The 15183-nt window shown below is 40.6% G+C and overlaps 3 protein-coding genes across 5 annotated transcripts; 2 read left to right on the top strand and 1 right to left on the bottom strand.

Annotated features, from left to right (window-relative positions):
• Nucleotides 1–200: 200 nt before the first annotated feature.
• LOC108135209 lies at nt 201–1800 on the bottom strand. Its single transcript, XM_017255833.2, has 3 exons — nt 829–1800; nt 609–770; nt 201–557 (listed from the first exon to the last, which is right to left on the bottom strand). Exons 1-3 carry the CDS (start codon nt 1771–1773, stop codon nt 450–452), a joined length of 1215 nt encoding a protein of 404 aa, XP_017111322.1. The 5' UTR covers nt 1774–1800; the 3' UTR covers nt 201–449.
• Nucleotides 1801–4547: 2747 nt separating this feature from the next.
• On the top strand, nt 4548–5272 carry LOC121467403. 2 transcript variants are annotated; one of them, XM_041708829.1, is made up of 2 exons: nt 4548–4807; nt 4887–5272. In XM_041708829.1, the coding sequence occupies exons 1-2, from the start codon at nt 4572–4574 to the stop codon at nt 4957–4959; spliced, it is 309 nt and encodes a 102-aa protein (XP_041564763.1). In that variant the 5' UTR covers nt 4548–4571; the 3' UTR covers nt 4960–5272. The 2 variants fall into 2 exon arrangements, with proteins under 2 accessions (XP_041564763.1, XP_041564764.1); XM_041708830.1 differs by having other exon boundaries at nt 4548–4803.
• Nucleotides 5273–6340: 1068 nt separating this feature from the next.
• Nucleotides 6341–8422, top strand: LOC108135199 (RNA polymerase-associated protein RTF1 homolog). Of its 2 annotated transcripts, XM_041708872.1 has the most exons (4): nt 6360–6386; nt 6444–7293; nt 7631–8216; nt 8268–8422. In XM_041708872.1, exons 2-4 carry the CDS (start codon nt 6466–6468, stop codon nt 8321–8323), a joined length of 1470 nt encoding a protein of 489 aa, XP_041564806.1. In that variant the 5' UTR covers nt 6360–6386; nt 6444–6465; the 3' UTR covers nt 8324–8422. The 2 variants fall into 2 exon arrangements, with proteins under 2 accessions (XP_017111310.1, XP_041564806.1); XM_017255821.2 differs by having other exon boundaries at nt 6341–7293.
• Nucleotides 8423–15183: the final 6761 nt, after the last annotated feature.

Raw genomic sequence — 15183 nt, forward strand, 5'->3', positions numbered from 1 at the left:
CTTGATACAAAACGTGTTTCTTACCCTTTTACCTCAACTAGATATCTAAATACTTATTTTCGCAAATACTAGATACAAAAAACTAGTATCCCAATCCTGCCCATTACATAGAAATGGTAAAACAAGTGCTCCATAACCTATTTAGTAAACAAGATCTACCAGGAGCTGGTTCATCTCTAACTACAACGCAGACATTGTACTTTGATTGGGGAACCATTTTATTACCATCTTAATCGTGATTTGTTGCTCTGTCTGTTTGGCTCTGGCAAACGTATTAATTTATGGATTAAGTTTGCATATGATGGTAATTAATATGAACTTCTTACCGGAGTGGCAGAGTGGGTTATGAGAAAGAGCGGTAGATATATAGAGCACATCATTGATTGCAAGACAATATAAATATTAAGACCAAAAATGATTTCTTTGAATTAAGTAAATATTATCTTAAGTTACTCATCGTCCTTGCTGCTTAGTTCTTCTCTCAGTAACAGAATTTCATCATTTAGGTAATGGAACATCACAATCAAAGTTATAATAAGCAACTGCACGAGTGTCATCTGTAATATAAACTTTAAGATATGTATACTTGTTCAAGAGTAAAACATTACCATGGTGACGTAACTAAGATTAAAACGAATGAGTGAGTCAAATTTGACATCGAAAGTTCTGCGAAGAACGCCCTTTAAATCTTTGGCGACATGTCTCATTCTTTTCGATAGAGAAGTCCGCTGGGCCAGGAAGAAATCAAGACACGCAATAAAGCTTAGACGCTGAAAAATGTGTATATTTAGGCAATATATTGAAAAAATATTGTACTTTTATATTTACCTCATTCGCCATTAGGAAGAGAACAAACATCAAGGAGATGTAATCACTAGCAATACAGGCGTATATGGATGCATTTGCCGCGTAGAAGATTCTTCGCTTGCGATCCTCGAAGATAACGTGCCAAGTATTCCAGTAGTAGGTTAGGGAATATATACCAACCAGTAGGCAGTTTCCGTTCATGGCAAAAAGGAGTATCAAGGAGTGCTCCAGTGACTGAAAAAAGTCACGAAAACTTGTTGCCAGAACCTCCAACTTTCTTTTCAGACCATCCAAGTTGTCCAAACTTGAGTTTTTCGGGGAAACAGTGAATGAAGTGGAAGCGGTATCCCGCTCGGCTTCTAACAAATTTGCTCTAAACTCCTCCTCCACACTCTTCTTAAGCTGCTTCAATTGGCAGCAACTTAAAAATGCCAAAACCATATATAATTTGACCGATCCAGCTAAAATCAGATGAGGAAGAAATAGAGCCATTCCTATCATCGCATCTTGCAACGGAGGTAGCTCGAATTTCATTTCATATGCTATGTAGAGTCCGAAACAGAAGAGAATGCCAAAGGTTGAACTAAGTAGAACGTAGACTATGGCCTCGTTTTTTCCAAATCCGCGATCTCTGGTTGGAAGTGACTCCACCAGGGTGTTAACTGCACCCACAGATTTCACACTAGAATATACGGCATAGGCGAACGCTTTTGCTCCCAGCAATAGTTGCATCCTGGCCAGTCCAAAAAGAAATGGTGACACGTCGTTCAGAACATTCAGTAGAGATGATGCGGGATCAAAGTGCCGGGAAAAGCATGCGGCATAGATGCAACCGAGCACTAGGACATAGACTACTCCGGGCAGGGACAATCGGAACCTTTGCGACTTCTTCTCGAACCAGTGCATCTGATAAGCCGTGAGTAAAAGCACAACATTTGTAGTTCTTAAAATGCGGGAGTTACCCATTTTGTTTTGCTTTGTAGTGAAGCTACCGTTTTGACCACCGAACTGACACTGATGATTCTGGCCATGGCCAACAGAGCTCAGCGACTCATCGATTTTGGCATTTTATCTGGCCATCGAGTTGTGACGAACTGTGTGAATTAGCGCAGAGCCGTTTGAAGTTGAAAAAAAAAAATAAATTACACTTCGGTTGAAATTGTTTGTTTAAAGGTAAGCATTTCAGCCAGCTTAAAAAGTTGTAACATTAAAGTTAATGACCTAAACGTGATGCCAGTTATATGTACTGATGCTAGATATGATGCAATAATAATGCCACACCCTCTAGATTTTAAACAATCATTAAAAACTTTTCAAGGCTAAACATAACTATATATGTACGTTATTTTTATATAATAGTTGTGAGATATATAATTTTTTTATAACGAACAATCAAGGCATGTGTGAGATCAAGAAAACCTATTTAGTCAGCTCAAAGTAGATCACAAACAGTAGAACAATACCCCGCATTTATAAATATCAACAGTTAATTATAGGGAAATCCTAATACAAACTTTTCTTCACACTCCGAAATTCCTAAAACAAACTTCGCAGCGAAGTCAGTTGAAACCTTTTAATGTATATTTATAACTGGCGGCGTCTTTTAATCTCCCAGTTCCTATGCCCATATTCTTGGTTAATTAAAATGTGGATCTCCGCTCACAAATATGAAGCGTTTTCAGCACCCAAAGTCCACAATATGAAATGATTTCGGTAAACTGGAACGAATCTCCATAGGTGGGTCTGTGTCAACAAATGATAGCGTTGGATGTCGGCAGCCTAGAAACGACTTCCTACGACAGATGTCTTGGTTGAGGACCACCTCCAACACCGCCGTGTCAACACTAGAAATTAGAAACAATTTAAAAGACGGCGCCGCTGTTTGCGTTTGCCAGACTTAAATATTTGCCAATTGTGTAAAATCTCAAGAATCCAGCTGCTGTTCTTTCATCTGCTCGCCTTGTTGATTTTCCAAGACTCAAAAGACAAACAACACGTGGACCAAATTGAGATCCGCAGGGGAAAACGTTATGATCTGATTTTAGATGAAGGGGATTCCTAAATATATATATAATTTAAAATATATAAATTTTACGGTACAGCTAACCGGTGTTGTACTGGTTTAAATAAAACTTTTTATATATTTAATTTTTATACCCTTGCAGAAGGTATTATAATTTTAGTCAGAAGTTTGCAGCGCAGTGAAGGAGACATTTTCGACCCTATAAAGTATATAAATTCTTGATCAGCATCACTATGAGAAAGAATCTAGCAGGATCGGACGACTTATAGCATAGCATAGCTCCCATAGAAACAATATTTTAATAAAATTCTGACATCTATTTACCGTATACTTTTTAAAAGATTGGAAAGCTTATTCACTATTGACAGATGTTGAACGAAAAAAATATACCAACCAAAAAATAAGTTTCTATTCCTATATTTTGTTCAACTTTACTTATTTACTTTGTCGAATGAGTAAAATGTTTGGTGGTCGCAGAATTTTTGTATGAGTTAACGTTAACGTTGTTTTATGATAACAATTTCTTCAAATGAATTGCTCAAAAACCAGAAAGTTCTCCGTCATTTTTCGCCGGTTTCCATTTACAGTCCTTGCATTTTACCTTTTTGGCGGGCTTAAGAGTCATAATTCAATACATAAATGCAAGGATGACAAGTGGACAGGCCGCCAACGTATCGCATCGAATGCACTCAGAATTGTGCACAGGCTCGCTGTCCGTTCCATGTTTCCTTTGTGGGAGTTAGGAGGAGTGTCTGCATGAATGAAGTAAAATTTACGGCCGCTTTTTGTGCAAGTAAAAGAACAACGCAGGGCCACCGCCGAAATGACCGAGTATCCTGTGATTATATGCAATCGGCTTGTGCGATTTGGGGAGAGGTCCAGGTGCGGAGGCCTGTAAATCTATTAACGCATTGCGGTGAACGGTGCGGGCAGTTCCCCTGCAGGCTGCACCCCCCATCCGAATCCCCTTTCCCGATTGGTCACGCCGTTGATTTTGATGGGCCCTTTTCGGATTCAGTGCAGCCAGCGACAGGACTTATAAAGCAGCGCGTGGGGGCTTGTTGCTTGTAAATGATGCCCGGCAGCGTCACTCAAGGTTTTTTGTTCGAGAATACACCCTGTATTATATCATTGCGGAACTAAAATTTATATCCAATGTGGATTGGATATCCATATTATATTCAGAAGTTTTTCCTAATAAAACAAAAGGATAAATTCTTGATCACGGACATATTCCTAGCCGGGTCCGTCCGTCTCTAAGTTTAAAAGATTAAACTTTCGCAAAAAACAGACAGAAAACTGATTTAAACAAAATTAAAACGTGATTTTTTCAGACAATATAAAACTTTTAGAAATAGACTCTCAATTTTATTACAATCGAATGACTTTATCATTAGCTGCCAAACGAAAGATCTGAAAATGAAAAGAAAAGTACAGGGAAAGTCGGCATGACTTCGTCCTATACGCACATTACTCAATATATAAAAGTAGGATATTTTTTTGTTATGAATCAATAATAATACAGTAATTGAAATCCATTTTAACAATACTTAAAGACTAAAATAATGGTTATTTAATTGATCACAATTAATATGACTTTGAAACTCAAATTCAATTTTCTATACATTAGCATACGAATTTGTGAAAAATTTCTAAGCTTGTGGTCGAGTACCCCTACTGGATATTCGGCACAACTCAGGGTTTGGTTCGGCTGACACGCCCCCTTTTTCGGGCGTTCACTATGGCTTTGCTGGTCATTTGGATGCTATACACAATGATGTTGCTGCCGATGGTGATCCAGTTCCAGTTGCACGAATGTCCAGGAAATTATGATGCATTTTTATGGGTTTTCAGTGTTTTTGCTTTGGTGCAGTTTTTCGACAAGGATTACGTTTCGTCACTGTTCTGCCCCGAAGAAGTGATCTGCTTGGGATGGGGATCCAGTTTTTTCAGAAGCTTCCGGAGCTACGCGTGTTGGTAAATCTTTTTTTTTTTTTTTTTTTGCCGCTCTCGGCCGCTACCTCCAAACTGATTTATGCCTTTTGATGGACGACAGGATTGGGCAATGGGCGATGGGCAAGGATGCAACGAGTGCAACGTACATAAGGAAAAAACGGCAGCGAAATTGAGGGCGAATAAAAATTTATGCATTTTCATTGATATGCAAAGCGCTGTTGCAGGCCGAAGATGAAGAAGAGAGAAGAGAAGAGAAGAACTTGTGTGCGCGTTTCCGTTTCCGCTGCACTGCCACGAGGTCGAGTGGGTGGATGGCTGGATGGGTGGATGGGTGTGGGGTGGTCGAATGACTGTGCGTAGGTCGACATGTTTGGCGTATTGTCGAATTGCATAATATGCACTTTTTCATCGGCCATCCGCCAAAAATTTACAGCGCTACACACATCGATTTATTGCCTGACAATTGTCCCGAATCCACCAGCGCCACAACAATGGGAATGCCAGCGTCGATGCCCATCGTCCAATGGATTTGTGTCCATGTCCGTGTCCGTGTCCGTGTCCCTGGCTCGGTTATGTCCTGGCGCCGCACCAGGTTGAGTTATGAGTGGTGCTGCTGCTGGCGACCGATTGAATGCGATTTTCCATTGCAATTCGAGTGTTTTTCTCGCACTTTTGCGCCTTTTTTGGTCTGGATTCCATCAGCGAATTTCAATAAAATTTCGGAGACACATCCTTCGTCCGTCGAACGGGGATCGCGATATGTGCGTATCCATCCATTGACGCCAATTCGTGTGAAAAATAATGTTTTTAATATTGACAAACATGAAAAATGTGAAAACAATAATCGTAAATTTTTATTAACAGGGAAGTGCAAAAACAAGGGAAACCACAACAGGAGCAATGCTGCAATTGCCAAAAAATGTCACAGCAAAAAGTAATCACAATTATGAGAGTTTTAGTTATATTTTGTCGATGGCAAGTTGAATCAATTACCATGCAAAATATTATGAAAAACGTTAAAAAAAATTTGCGATTCTGTGTTTGCTGAGGAAGTGATTTTTTTTTTAAACAAACACATTTATAATTATATTTGCATTTTTTTTTGTGAATAATATTGATTTAAGAATTTATGGATCCGTCATAACAATAAACTAAAAAATTTATCGCAAGGAAGTGTTACGCATTCTGATGAAACATAAAACCTTAATTATTATTATGACATTGTAACTGCTATGTATTTTAGATGCAAATTGCTTAAACTTACCCAGAGGATATTTAATGTGAATAATTTAATCAGAAAGGTAAAACAACAATCATTTGCTTAAAAGGCCATGTGTTTGAATCCACCTCGAATCAAGGTTTTGTTCTGTTTTTTATGTACATTGTATCAAAATTCCAATAGATATTTATCAATTGTGTTTTTCTGTTAAGTTTTTGCTCTTAAAGTTTTTGGGAAAACTAGTAGAAATGGTAAAATTTTTAAAAGAGTGTGCCTTGAAAAAAATGACATGCCCCGAAAATAAAATTTAACCAACCTGGTTGTCACGTATTAACCATAGGCTTATTCACAATCCAGCTGCACTACAGGACACAACTTCTGGCAAGTCTCCCAAAAATTGTTTTGACTAAGGATTTTAATACATTTTTGGTAGTGTAGTCATTTTATCCAGTTTTAGAAAATGGCTGATGGCTATAGGCAATTCAGGAAAAGGGTTGTGGCATTCGCCGATGATTTGAGGGACGGTGAAATTTCTGAGACCCTTGGAACGGATCCAGAAGCCGAGCAGTTCGATGATGGCTACGATGAGGACCTGATGGGCGATGCCGAGGATAGGGCACGATTGCAAAGTTTCAGGCGGGAGGACATGAAGCGCAAGCTTAACATCCGAAATCAGCTGGCCAGGAGTCGGTTGTCATCCCAGCAGCAGGAGGACTCCGGACAAAAGGAGCGTTCGCAGACCAGGCGGCAGAACTTGGATGACCAGCGGGCTGGAGACAAGAAGACCTATGCCTTCGGACGCTTGAAGGCAGTGCGGAGCCAGAAGCTGGCCAAGGACAAGAGTCTGAAGGCCGCGGACATATACTCCGATGACTCGTCGAGCAGCAGTGGGGAAGAGAGCGTTTCCCGGTCTGTTTCGCAGCCGGCACGCACGGATCAGCCACAAGTGACCACCAGGGAGCAGTTGAGCCAGGCGATGCTGGCTCGACACCAACTGGAGAGCTTTCTGGACAAGCCCGTCTTCGAGCAGACTGTGGTGGAATGCTTTGTGCGGGTCAATGTGGGCCACGGATCCGCGAACTGTGTGTACCAGGTTGTGGGCCTGTACCGGGACAGTGAGGACTACCTGCTGGGCAGCAAGCGGACCAACCTCGTCCTGAGCTTGAAGCATGGCGCTCAGAAGCGCTATTCCCGGATGGACGTGGTCTCCAACCAGCCGATTACCCACGAGGAGTTCTGTCGCTGGAATGCACCCTTCTACAGAGATGATGTCGACTGCACAGAATGGGTAAGCCGCTTTACTTTTAGTGTGCCTTTCAGACCAACCCGCAACTACCATCCTCTGAACTATCCAAGATGTACATCAAATTTTGGCCTAAGTAATAACTATAAAAACGTATATAATCAAGTTTGTACTTCAACCTCTATCCCTGTTATGAAAACTTCAATTTTAACATATTTGCACGAACCCTTTCGAGTTCTAAGTAATAACTATAAGAACCTATATAAACAAGTTTGTACTTTAACCTCTATCCCTGTTAGTTTGTTATTTTTTTATAAATTTATTTGTGTTGTCCTCGCGAACTTGATTAAGTGCCCACAACCCAACAATCTACTATCTGCAGGTCAAGCCAACTCTTCTCGAGATCGCCAGGAAGCAGTTGGAAATCCAAAGGGCCGCCGAATATTCATTCACCGAGGATGATGTAGACAAGCTGGTACAAAGTAAGAGGACAGGTGGTCAGAGGCAGAGGGCTGCTCACCAAAAGATCTACTTGCTTATGGAAACTACAAAGGCCGCGGCACTGGAAGATCCCGAAAAAGTTAAAAGGCTAGAGAGAAAAATCCAGCAGATAGACGAGCGGCAGGTCGAAGCATCTCGCGACCACCGCGTCCAAGTCCCCAAAACCCTTGTGCCCAGTATTTGCCGACCCGATTTGAACGCCTCTTCCGGGACCAAGCGATCCCTTGCTGATAGGCAGCCCACTTCGGAGGAGTTCGAACTGGAGCAGTGTATGCGACGCAAATACAAGAAGAGTGCTGTGGTCAGTCGCAGTCGAGTGCAAGCCGAAACTGCAGATTTGGAAGAGGTTGCCGAGATTCCCGAGACCCCATTGGCTCCCAGCGAAAGTTCCGAGGTGTCGGAGGTGCCGCAACTGGATTTGTATGCACTGCACAACTTTAAAGCTGTCATCAATACCTCAGGATTAAGTAAGTACAGTTCAGTACATATACATCTAAACTAACATTCCTATTTTATAGTTCCCTTCACCTCAATCTTCCCAAATGTCAAGTTCAACAGCGATTGGAAAACATAAAAAAACGGATTTTGAATTACAATTGAATTCATTCATTTTATTTATACTTTATATATCATTAGAATTAATTAACTAATAGATCAGGTTAAACTAACTACCAAAAGAGCATTAACAAATTAATTATTTAATATTTTCGTCCATAATTGCCACTTTTTCTAATTGACTCTGCAAGATCATCCAATCGAGTCTTCGAACTTGATTTTGATAAATAGCTTGGGTCACTTTAATTGGTAAGCAAATACTTGTTTCCTTTTAAAATATATAAATTTCCTTTTTAAGTTCTACAATATCATACAAATTACTGCATTTTAAAAAAAGTCATTAGTTAAACACCTTTTTAAAATCTTTAATATTGTGACAAAAAATATAAATGTAAAATATTTCGCTGTATTTCGCTTATTAAATATTCTGGTTTTTAAAAATTGTTCCTATTTTAACGATGAAGCACTAAGCTCACCCTGCACCATCTAAAGTAATTCCAAAACTGATTTTGAAGATACATTTGCACTTGTTTCTTTTGATTTGATAACAAAAATGACAAACCTGAATGAAATGTGTAAAAACCAGTCGTTTGACGAATTACCTGACAATCCTATGCACATAATAGTTTCTAGTCAACGTTTCACTTAATTTTATAACGTTATTAAAATTCTCTTTTTCAGTTAAGTATTTTTGCAAGTACTAACAAAAAACAAGTGCTTCAAGAGCTCCAGTGAACTCCGGAGAGTCGTGTTCGAAATCCAAACGAGCAAATGCATTCCAAAGGTTCAGCTGGCGGAATTCCTTGTGCCCAAATATGTAAAGCTGCCCTGGCCAGGGCTGGCGAAACGGAGGATCCCGGGGGGCGGGACATCTTGCAGCTTGTGTTGTGTTGTGTAGTGCGGAGTCCTTCGGTGGAGATGCGCGCGCGTTCCAGGACACATCATCATCGTAAATCATGGTGGGCTTTCTGCTTTCTCTGGTCGTCTCGTTGGGCGATGGCTCGGACATTTTCGGTTTTCTCGGACGCTGGTCGAGTCTAAACATAAAAATAAATAAAACGCTTGGCTGACAGCGGCTTCGCGCAGGACCTCGCACTTGGAAAAGGACTCGAATCTCCTTCTCGAATCGTACTATTTTTTTCCTCCTGCCCTTTGAGTGCTGCACACAAAAATTCGCATCGAATTGGTGGAGAATTTCTGTTGCAGTCAGGAGTTGTTGTTTGGACACATCGCAGGGATGTGCTGGGGAGGCTGCGCCTCCAAAAGGATTTCATAAAAATTGCGCAATTTAAAATGTCACAACATAAATTCTGTTTGCGTTTCTTTATGCAGGCAGGCAGGCAGGCAGGCAACAAAGCGAGCGCCAAGCGCGAAGCACAATAAGTATTAAATTTTGTTAGAAGGACCTCTCGCACACAGGGCCTGCGAAATGTCCTTCGACGCAGGCCAAACAACAACAACAACAACAATAACCAGGGAGCTGGAGAAGGAGCACGAGCAGCGAAGTCTTGGCGCTGACGCCGCTGACTGGCTGTCGAGCGAGTGAACGAAATGGCAGCCGGGAAACAAAGGAAATCCAAGTGCACACACACAGATGCACCCAGACGGGACACTCGGTGGCGGAGGATGCTCCTCCTGCGAGGAGGTGGCTGCGCTTAGGTGGCCTCCTCCGTCCACTCCTCCAGCTCGTCAGTGGCATCATCGCAGGTCCTTCCTGCGCGTCCTTGCCTCTCTGTCGCTCCCGTTGGCCGCCAGACAGCGAGTTGAACTCTCGATGTTGTCGGCGCTGTCGTCATCGTAACTTTTCGTTTGTCTTCTGCTTTGCTTTTAGATTTTTTTCACAAAAAAATAATAATATATATATATTTATGCCCTAGAAAAACTCAAAACGATGGGACAACCCTAGAAATCATGATGCATCAAAGTGTTGTAATATGAGAAGAATACAAAAGCCCGTTTTAACAGTGTTTCTCGCAGTGGACCTACTGCGCAGTGTTCGTCAGTGACATAAATCAAAGAGCAGTGTTGGTGAATGTGAATGTCCCCTTTTGCGTGTGAGTGTGAGTGTGTTTGTTCGAGTGTGCAGGAGACTTGAAGCAACGCCCATTGTGCAACACTTTCGTTTTTTTGCAGCTTCCTCTCAGGACCCTTTTTTTGTGTTGGGGTCCTTTCTTTTTTCCCCACTTGCCATTTGTCGTCCTCCTGTGTTTTGTTTGCTTTTAATTTTTTGGCCCTGTGTGAGTGCAGCTCCCTCAACGAGTTGTGTGTCCGTGGAAAGGATTCCCTTGCTGTGTGCGAGTGTCCTGCTTTTCTGGCGTCAACTTCACATTCGAAGCCCGAGTTGTCCTTCTGGTGGTCGTAACTATTTTTGCTCCTGGTTGGACATAATCGCGTCTGCATTATTGGTTGATGTTTGTTGCCTGCACTTTGCATACGGCGACGAAAAAAAAACACACCAGGATCTCTGCCACGCCCATCCGCCCGTCCGCTCCTTAGCCCCGCATCCTTTATCGCCCGGCAGCGTGTTGCAAGTTAGGTGGGTTGGAGACATAAATATTTTGTTTGTTCATCCTTCCCTAGTTCTCTGGCACTTTTCTTTTTTCCCATCCAATTCAGCCCCTCTCGGTTGTTTTCCTTTTTGCAGATTATGTGTGTTTTGTTGCCTGACAGGGATCAGCATAAAATGTTGCAAGCTGAGCTTTTTTTAGAATTCCCGGGTAATTGCAGGGTGTAAATGGTATACAGGGATATGGATTTAAAAATAAATAATATTTTTTCTTAATTCATGAGCGCGTTTCATTGTTATTTCCGCTTTTCCATTGTATTTAAATAACTGGGAAAGTCTTTACAAGTTAAAATATTACTAATCTTGACAAATGCAGTCTACAAGTATGATTTCGTAAATTGTTTATTAGAAAAGATTTGTCTTGTATAGAAATAAATTATAATAATCTTGTATACAAACCAAATACGCGTGTCGTTGTATTTTGACGTGTCATTTCTGCATCCTTTCCGAATCTTCCATGATCGTAGGAAAATAGTATTTTCTTACCAAACACAACTTGGTTTTTTACTGCTAATATCCTAGTCGAGCAACGCTCGTGTCACTTTTTTCCACAATTTTCCCCTTAACCTCTATGTTTGCTTTCGTCCGAAAGGTGTGTTTTAGTATGGAAATTATCCTCGTACGGCTGGGTAGGTGGTATGTGTATGTGTGTGTCCGAAAAAACGGGTTAAATGTTGTGGCGAATTTGTAATTAGAAATTGTCGCTTGGCGCATTTCATTCTGTTTGCTTGTTCCGCTCCTTGTTTGTTTGTTTACTAGCTGGTTTAGAAGATTCCCTCACTTTCGCATACGGCAGACATTAAATATTTTATTCAAGTTGATTGTTCCTTTGTTGTAACTGAAAAACGAATTTAATATTTCACATATGGGTTTCGTTCTGTTCTTGAATGAACAAGAGAAAATGGGTCCGAAAGACTACATTTTATTCAACAATACAGGCGAAGAAAAAAATATCTATCGATTTAACAGCTACTGTAATAAATCGAATGATTTACAACGACCACCCACCACTCCTTAAATCATTTTTATAATTCACTTGCTCTGTGTTTCCTCAGCGACCTCAATACTTTCATTAAATCGTTTATTTTAACAACGGACAGCAAAATGCAAGATGGAACAACCCTTTATGAATGATTATTGGGGCTGCAGATGCCAATTCCTGGCTTCCCGTAATGTTAAGGATGCGATAAGGGGACTCGAATGGAAACGGCTTCTCTCGGCTTGAATTAATTTATAGCGGCGACGCATTTACTGCTTTTGTTCATCTTCATGCCTGGTATATTATGCTATTTCGTTACTTTCAACTTTACGATCATAAATGTCCCAAAGGGTTTGATTTATAGCACAAACTTTTGCGCTGAACTCCAACAAATGTTCGACGCTATATAAATATGGTTCACCTTTTTTTTCAACTCAAGGTTAGAGTATGATGAGTGCAAAAGAAGCATGAAACATATTTATATCCTTGCAGAGGATATTTTAATGTATTTTTACTCGACTTTAAAAAGCCCTTGTTTTTTTTTAACTAGCATTACAAGGGTAGTCAAATTAGTCTGTCCGACTGCCTTTTTTCGGAAACAAAAATCAAAACAGCCAACATTTTATTTAAGAAGCTTACTTTTTTCTGTTTTTCTTTTAAAGTGTATCTTACTTTTTAAAATTTGTGTACCTTGTTTTTAATGCCAAATTCAATTTCAAAGTAGTCATAGTATTTTTAATTGCATTATTGGCCATAAACTCCAGATCCCATTTTACATTATTAAATACATTTTGTAATGCCCATGTGATATTTTATACATTTGTTTGAAATGAAAACGAAACTTAGAATATTTTTTAATGTTCATATTAATCCCTAACGCTCTTTTTGCATTTAAAAAAGCCGAATTTAGGTTGCACCATTTCTGTATAGCTAGTAAAGTGTTGTATTTACTTTAAAAGTATTTCACAAGAAACGTGAAAAGGAAGCTTTTCCAATCCTATAAAATAGTACAAATATAAATAAATTCTTTATAAGGATCATCAGCCGAGTCCATCTAGTCATGTCTGTCCATTTGTCCACCTTCCTAATTAATGTTAAAATCTCGGGAAATATAAGAGCTAGAAAGTTGGTATTTTATAATGAAACGCATTATTAAATACCAACTATCTATAGAAAATTAAAAAAACAAAATTCCAAATTATTTTTATTTATTTTATTTTCAATCAACGCACCAAAATGTTTAAATGTTTAAGTTTAAAGTTTCACGAACCATTTGTTCTTTTCCATCATAATTGCCTGCTTCCGAGTAAAAGTCCCATTCAAACTTATGTTCCATCAGCTAAGGGTTCCGCGGTATAGCTAAGAAATTTTGTCATATCAGAGGTTTAAGCTTCAAGCCGGAGAATTTTATATTATAATACGGATAAGTATTGAGTGAGTTTGTCAGCAAAATATGGGCTATAAAATTTTAGCTTCCAGCTACAAGCCGACTGCAAGTAGTGCGTGCGTCCTGCATCCACAGTTCAAGTGGTCAGCTTACATTGACGGGAGCTGCTGTTCATGGGCGTGGCAGGACCGCTTCAAGTAGCCCTTTCGCTTAACACAACATTCCAGGTGTAATATATTGTCCGACCACCCGGACTGGGTCTGCATCTCAGGGGCATCTCCGAGTGGTGGTGGTGCTGCATCTTGAGACGTCCTTGCGGCGACATCCTCATCATGCCCAGCATCATCGGCAGCGCCATCGCCATCGTCATCATCTGGGCGCAGACATCCTGGGAGTGGGCTCTGATCTATGGACTGTGGCGGTGGCAATGCCTTCGTGTTCGACTTGCCGGCTGACTGTCGGTCGCTTCCGCTTTTCCGACACCTCTCTCCGGCGAGTTTTCCTCTTGGATGGGAAGGGAGAGGAAAGGAAAGCGCTCCTACGGCTTGGAATTTATGTGCATCCCACATGGAGCCTGGAAGCCGGGCTTTTGGGGCTGTTTCTCGGTCTCACTTCTCGCGTCTCTGAGTTTTTCTATTTCCCTTTTTTTTTTTTTGTTGGCCTGGCTTTTGCTTTGTTTTTGTATTTATGGATTTTCATTGGCGCAGCAGCTCGCTCGAGGATGTTCGAGGGTGGGTGTGGGGTGAGGGGTGAGGGGTGAGGTGGGGGGGAGACGTGTCAAAACGCAAATGATTTATTGAACTGACAGCCAGCAGTGAATTTTGTCGAGTCAAGTCGCAGGACAACGATGCGGCATCGTCGTTTTGCTGAATGCGACACCGTTGAGGAGAAGGACGAGGCATCCTTTGAGCATCCTGCTGCACCAGCCTCACTCCATATCACTTGCATATTTCTCTGCACTGAACAATATTCCTTTTGGGCCTTCAATTGAACATGGATTCATTTAATTGTTTTGGGCTGTCAAACATCACATATAATATCTAATTGAACTATTTTCTTTTAAATTGAATTTTGTGCATGTCTAATTAAATGTTTCATAAATAGTTTTAAGTCTTCCACAAAAACTTCAAAACTTTTTTCAGTGTAACATTTTCCGCCCCCCCGACATCGCTTGGCTACATTTTCTAGTTTTGCCGCCATTTCTTGTTTCGATGTTGTGCACTTTTCTCGTCTCGCTTTTTGTTGCACGAGGGTGGAGTTTTCGCTCAACTCAACTGAAAACTGAAAACTGAAAACTGAACTGAACTCAACTGAGGCCCTGGCGCAAGAAATGGCACCGATGTGAAATGAAGTTTTGATTTAGTTCAAAATTTTTATCAAAAGAAACGCGTTACTGCTGCTGCTGCTGTGGCTCTTGCTCCGGCTCCGGCTTTGGATGCTGCTCCTGTTTTCCTTTCGCCCCCTTCTTTTGGGGTTTTCCCTTGCAGTTTTTCTAATAAATCACGGCATGGGTTGTCTCCTGATATGGGCGGACCTTTCGGGCGTAATGGTATTTTGATTTATGTCTCCACCAACCATAATGCAAAAGTTCTCAAATACACACTACCACGCATCCGTGAGGACACACCTATAAAATAAAACAAAATAACCTAAACGTTCTCAAAATGTTTGCAAATATTTCAATATGTTAAATGCTTGACCAACAGTGCGTATGCGTGATGCCAATGTCACTTTGGTGCCTCAGCTCTATTCAATACACAGATGAATAAACATGAAGTTATTAAAATATAACTAATAACTATTAAATTATAATTCACATAAGTTTAACTTTGTGTGATTGTACCTACACTCCAATTTTTTTTTCTAAAACATAAAAATTCACCTTTGAGTTTGTAAAAAATTCCTTAAGCCCTGGGAGGGGAACGGGCTGGTGTCTTTTTTTATATT

The sequence above is a fragment of the Drosophila elegans genome, unplaced genomic scaffold (genome assembly GCF_018152505.1).
Source record: "Drosophila elegans isolate 14027-0461.03 unplaced genomic scaffold, ASM1815250v1 contig_397, whole genome shotgun sequence".
NCBI classification, from domain to species: domain Eukaryota; kingdom Metazoa; phylum Arthropoda; class Insecta; order Diptera; family Drosophilidae; genus Drosophila; species Drosophila elegans.

What these genes read in the sequence shown, in the direction of transcription:
- LOC108135209 (XM_017255833.2), bottom strand. Translation starts at nt 1,773, where the DNA reads ATGGGTAACTCCCGCATTTTAAGAACTACAAATGTTGTGCTTTTACTC. An exon ending in TCTTCCTAATGGCGAATGAG is followed by an intron (nt 771 to 828) that starts GTAAATATAAAA and finishes CACATTTTTCAG; the next exon opens with CGTCTAAGCTTTATTGCGTG. An exon ending in ATCTTAGTTACGTCACCATG is followed by an intron (nt 558 to 608) that starts GTAATGTTTTAC and finishes TTTATATTACAG; the next exon opens with ATGACACTCGTGCAGTTGCT.
- LOC121467403 (XM_041708829.1), top strand. Translation starts at nt 4,572, where the DNA reads ATGGCTTTGCTGGTCATTTGGATGCTATACACAATGATGTTGCTGCCG. An exon ending in TTCCGGAGCTACGCGTGTTG is followed by an intron (nt 4,808 to 4,886) that starts GTAAATCTTTTT and finishes GATGGACGACAG; the next exon opens with GATTGGGCAATGGGCGATGG.
- LOC108135199 (XM_017255821.2), top strand. Translation starts at nt 6,466, where the DNA reads ATGGCTGATGGCTATAGGCAATTCAGGAAAAGGGTTGTGGCATTCGCC. An exon ending in ATGTCGACTGCACAGAATGG is followed by an intron (nt 7,294 to 7,630) that starts GTAAGCCGCTTT and finishes TACTATCTGCAG; the next exon opens with GTCAAGCCAACTCTTCTCGA. An exon ending in CATCAATACCTCAGGATTAA is followed by an intron (nt 8,217 to 8,267) that starts GTAAGTACAGTT and finishes CCTATTTTATAG; the next exon opens with TTCCCTTCACCTCAATCTTC.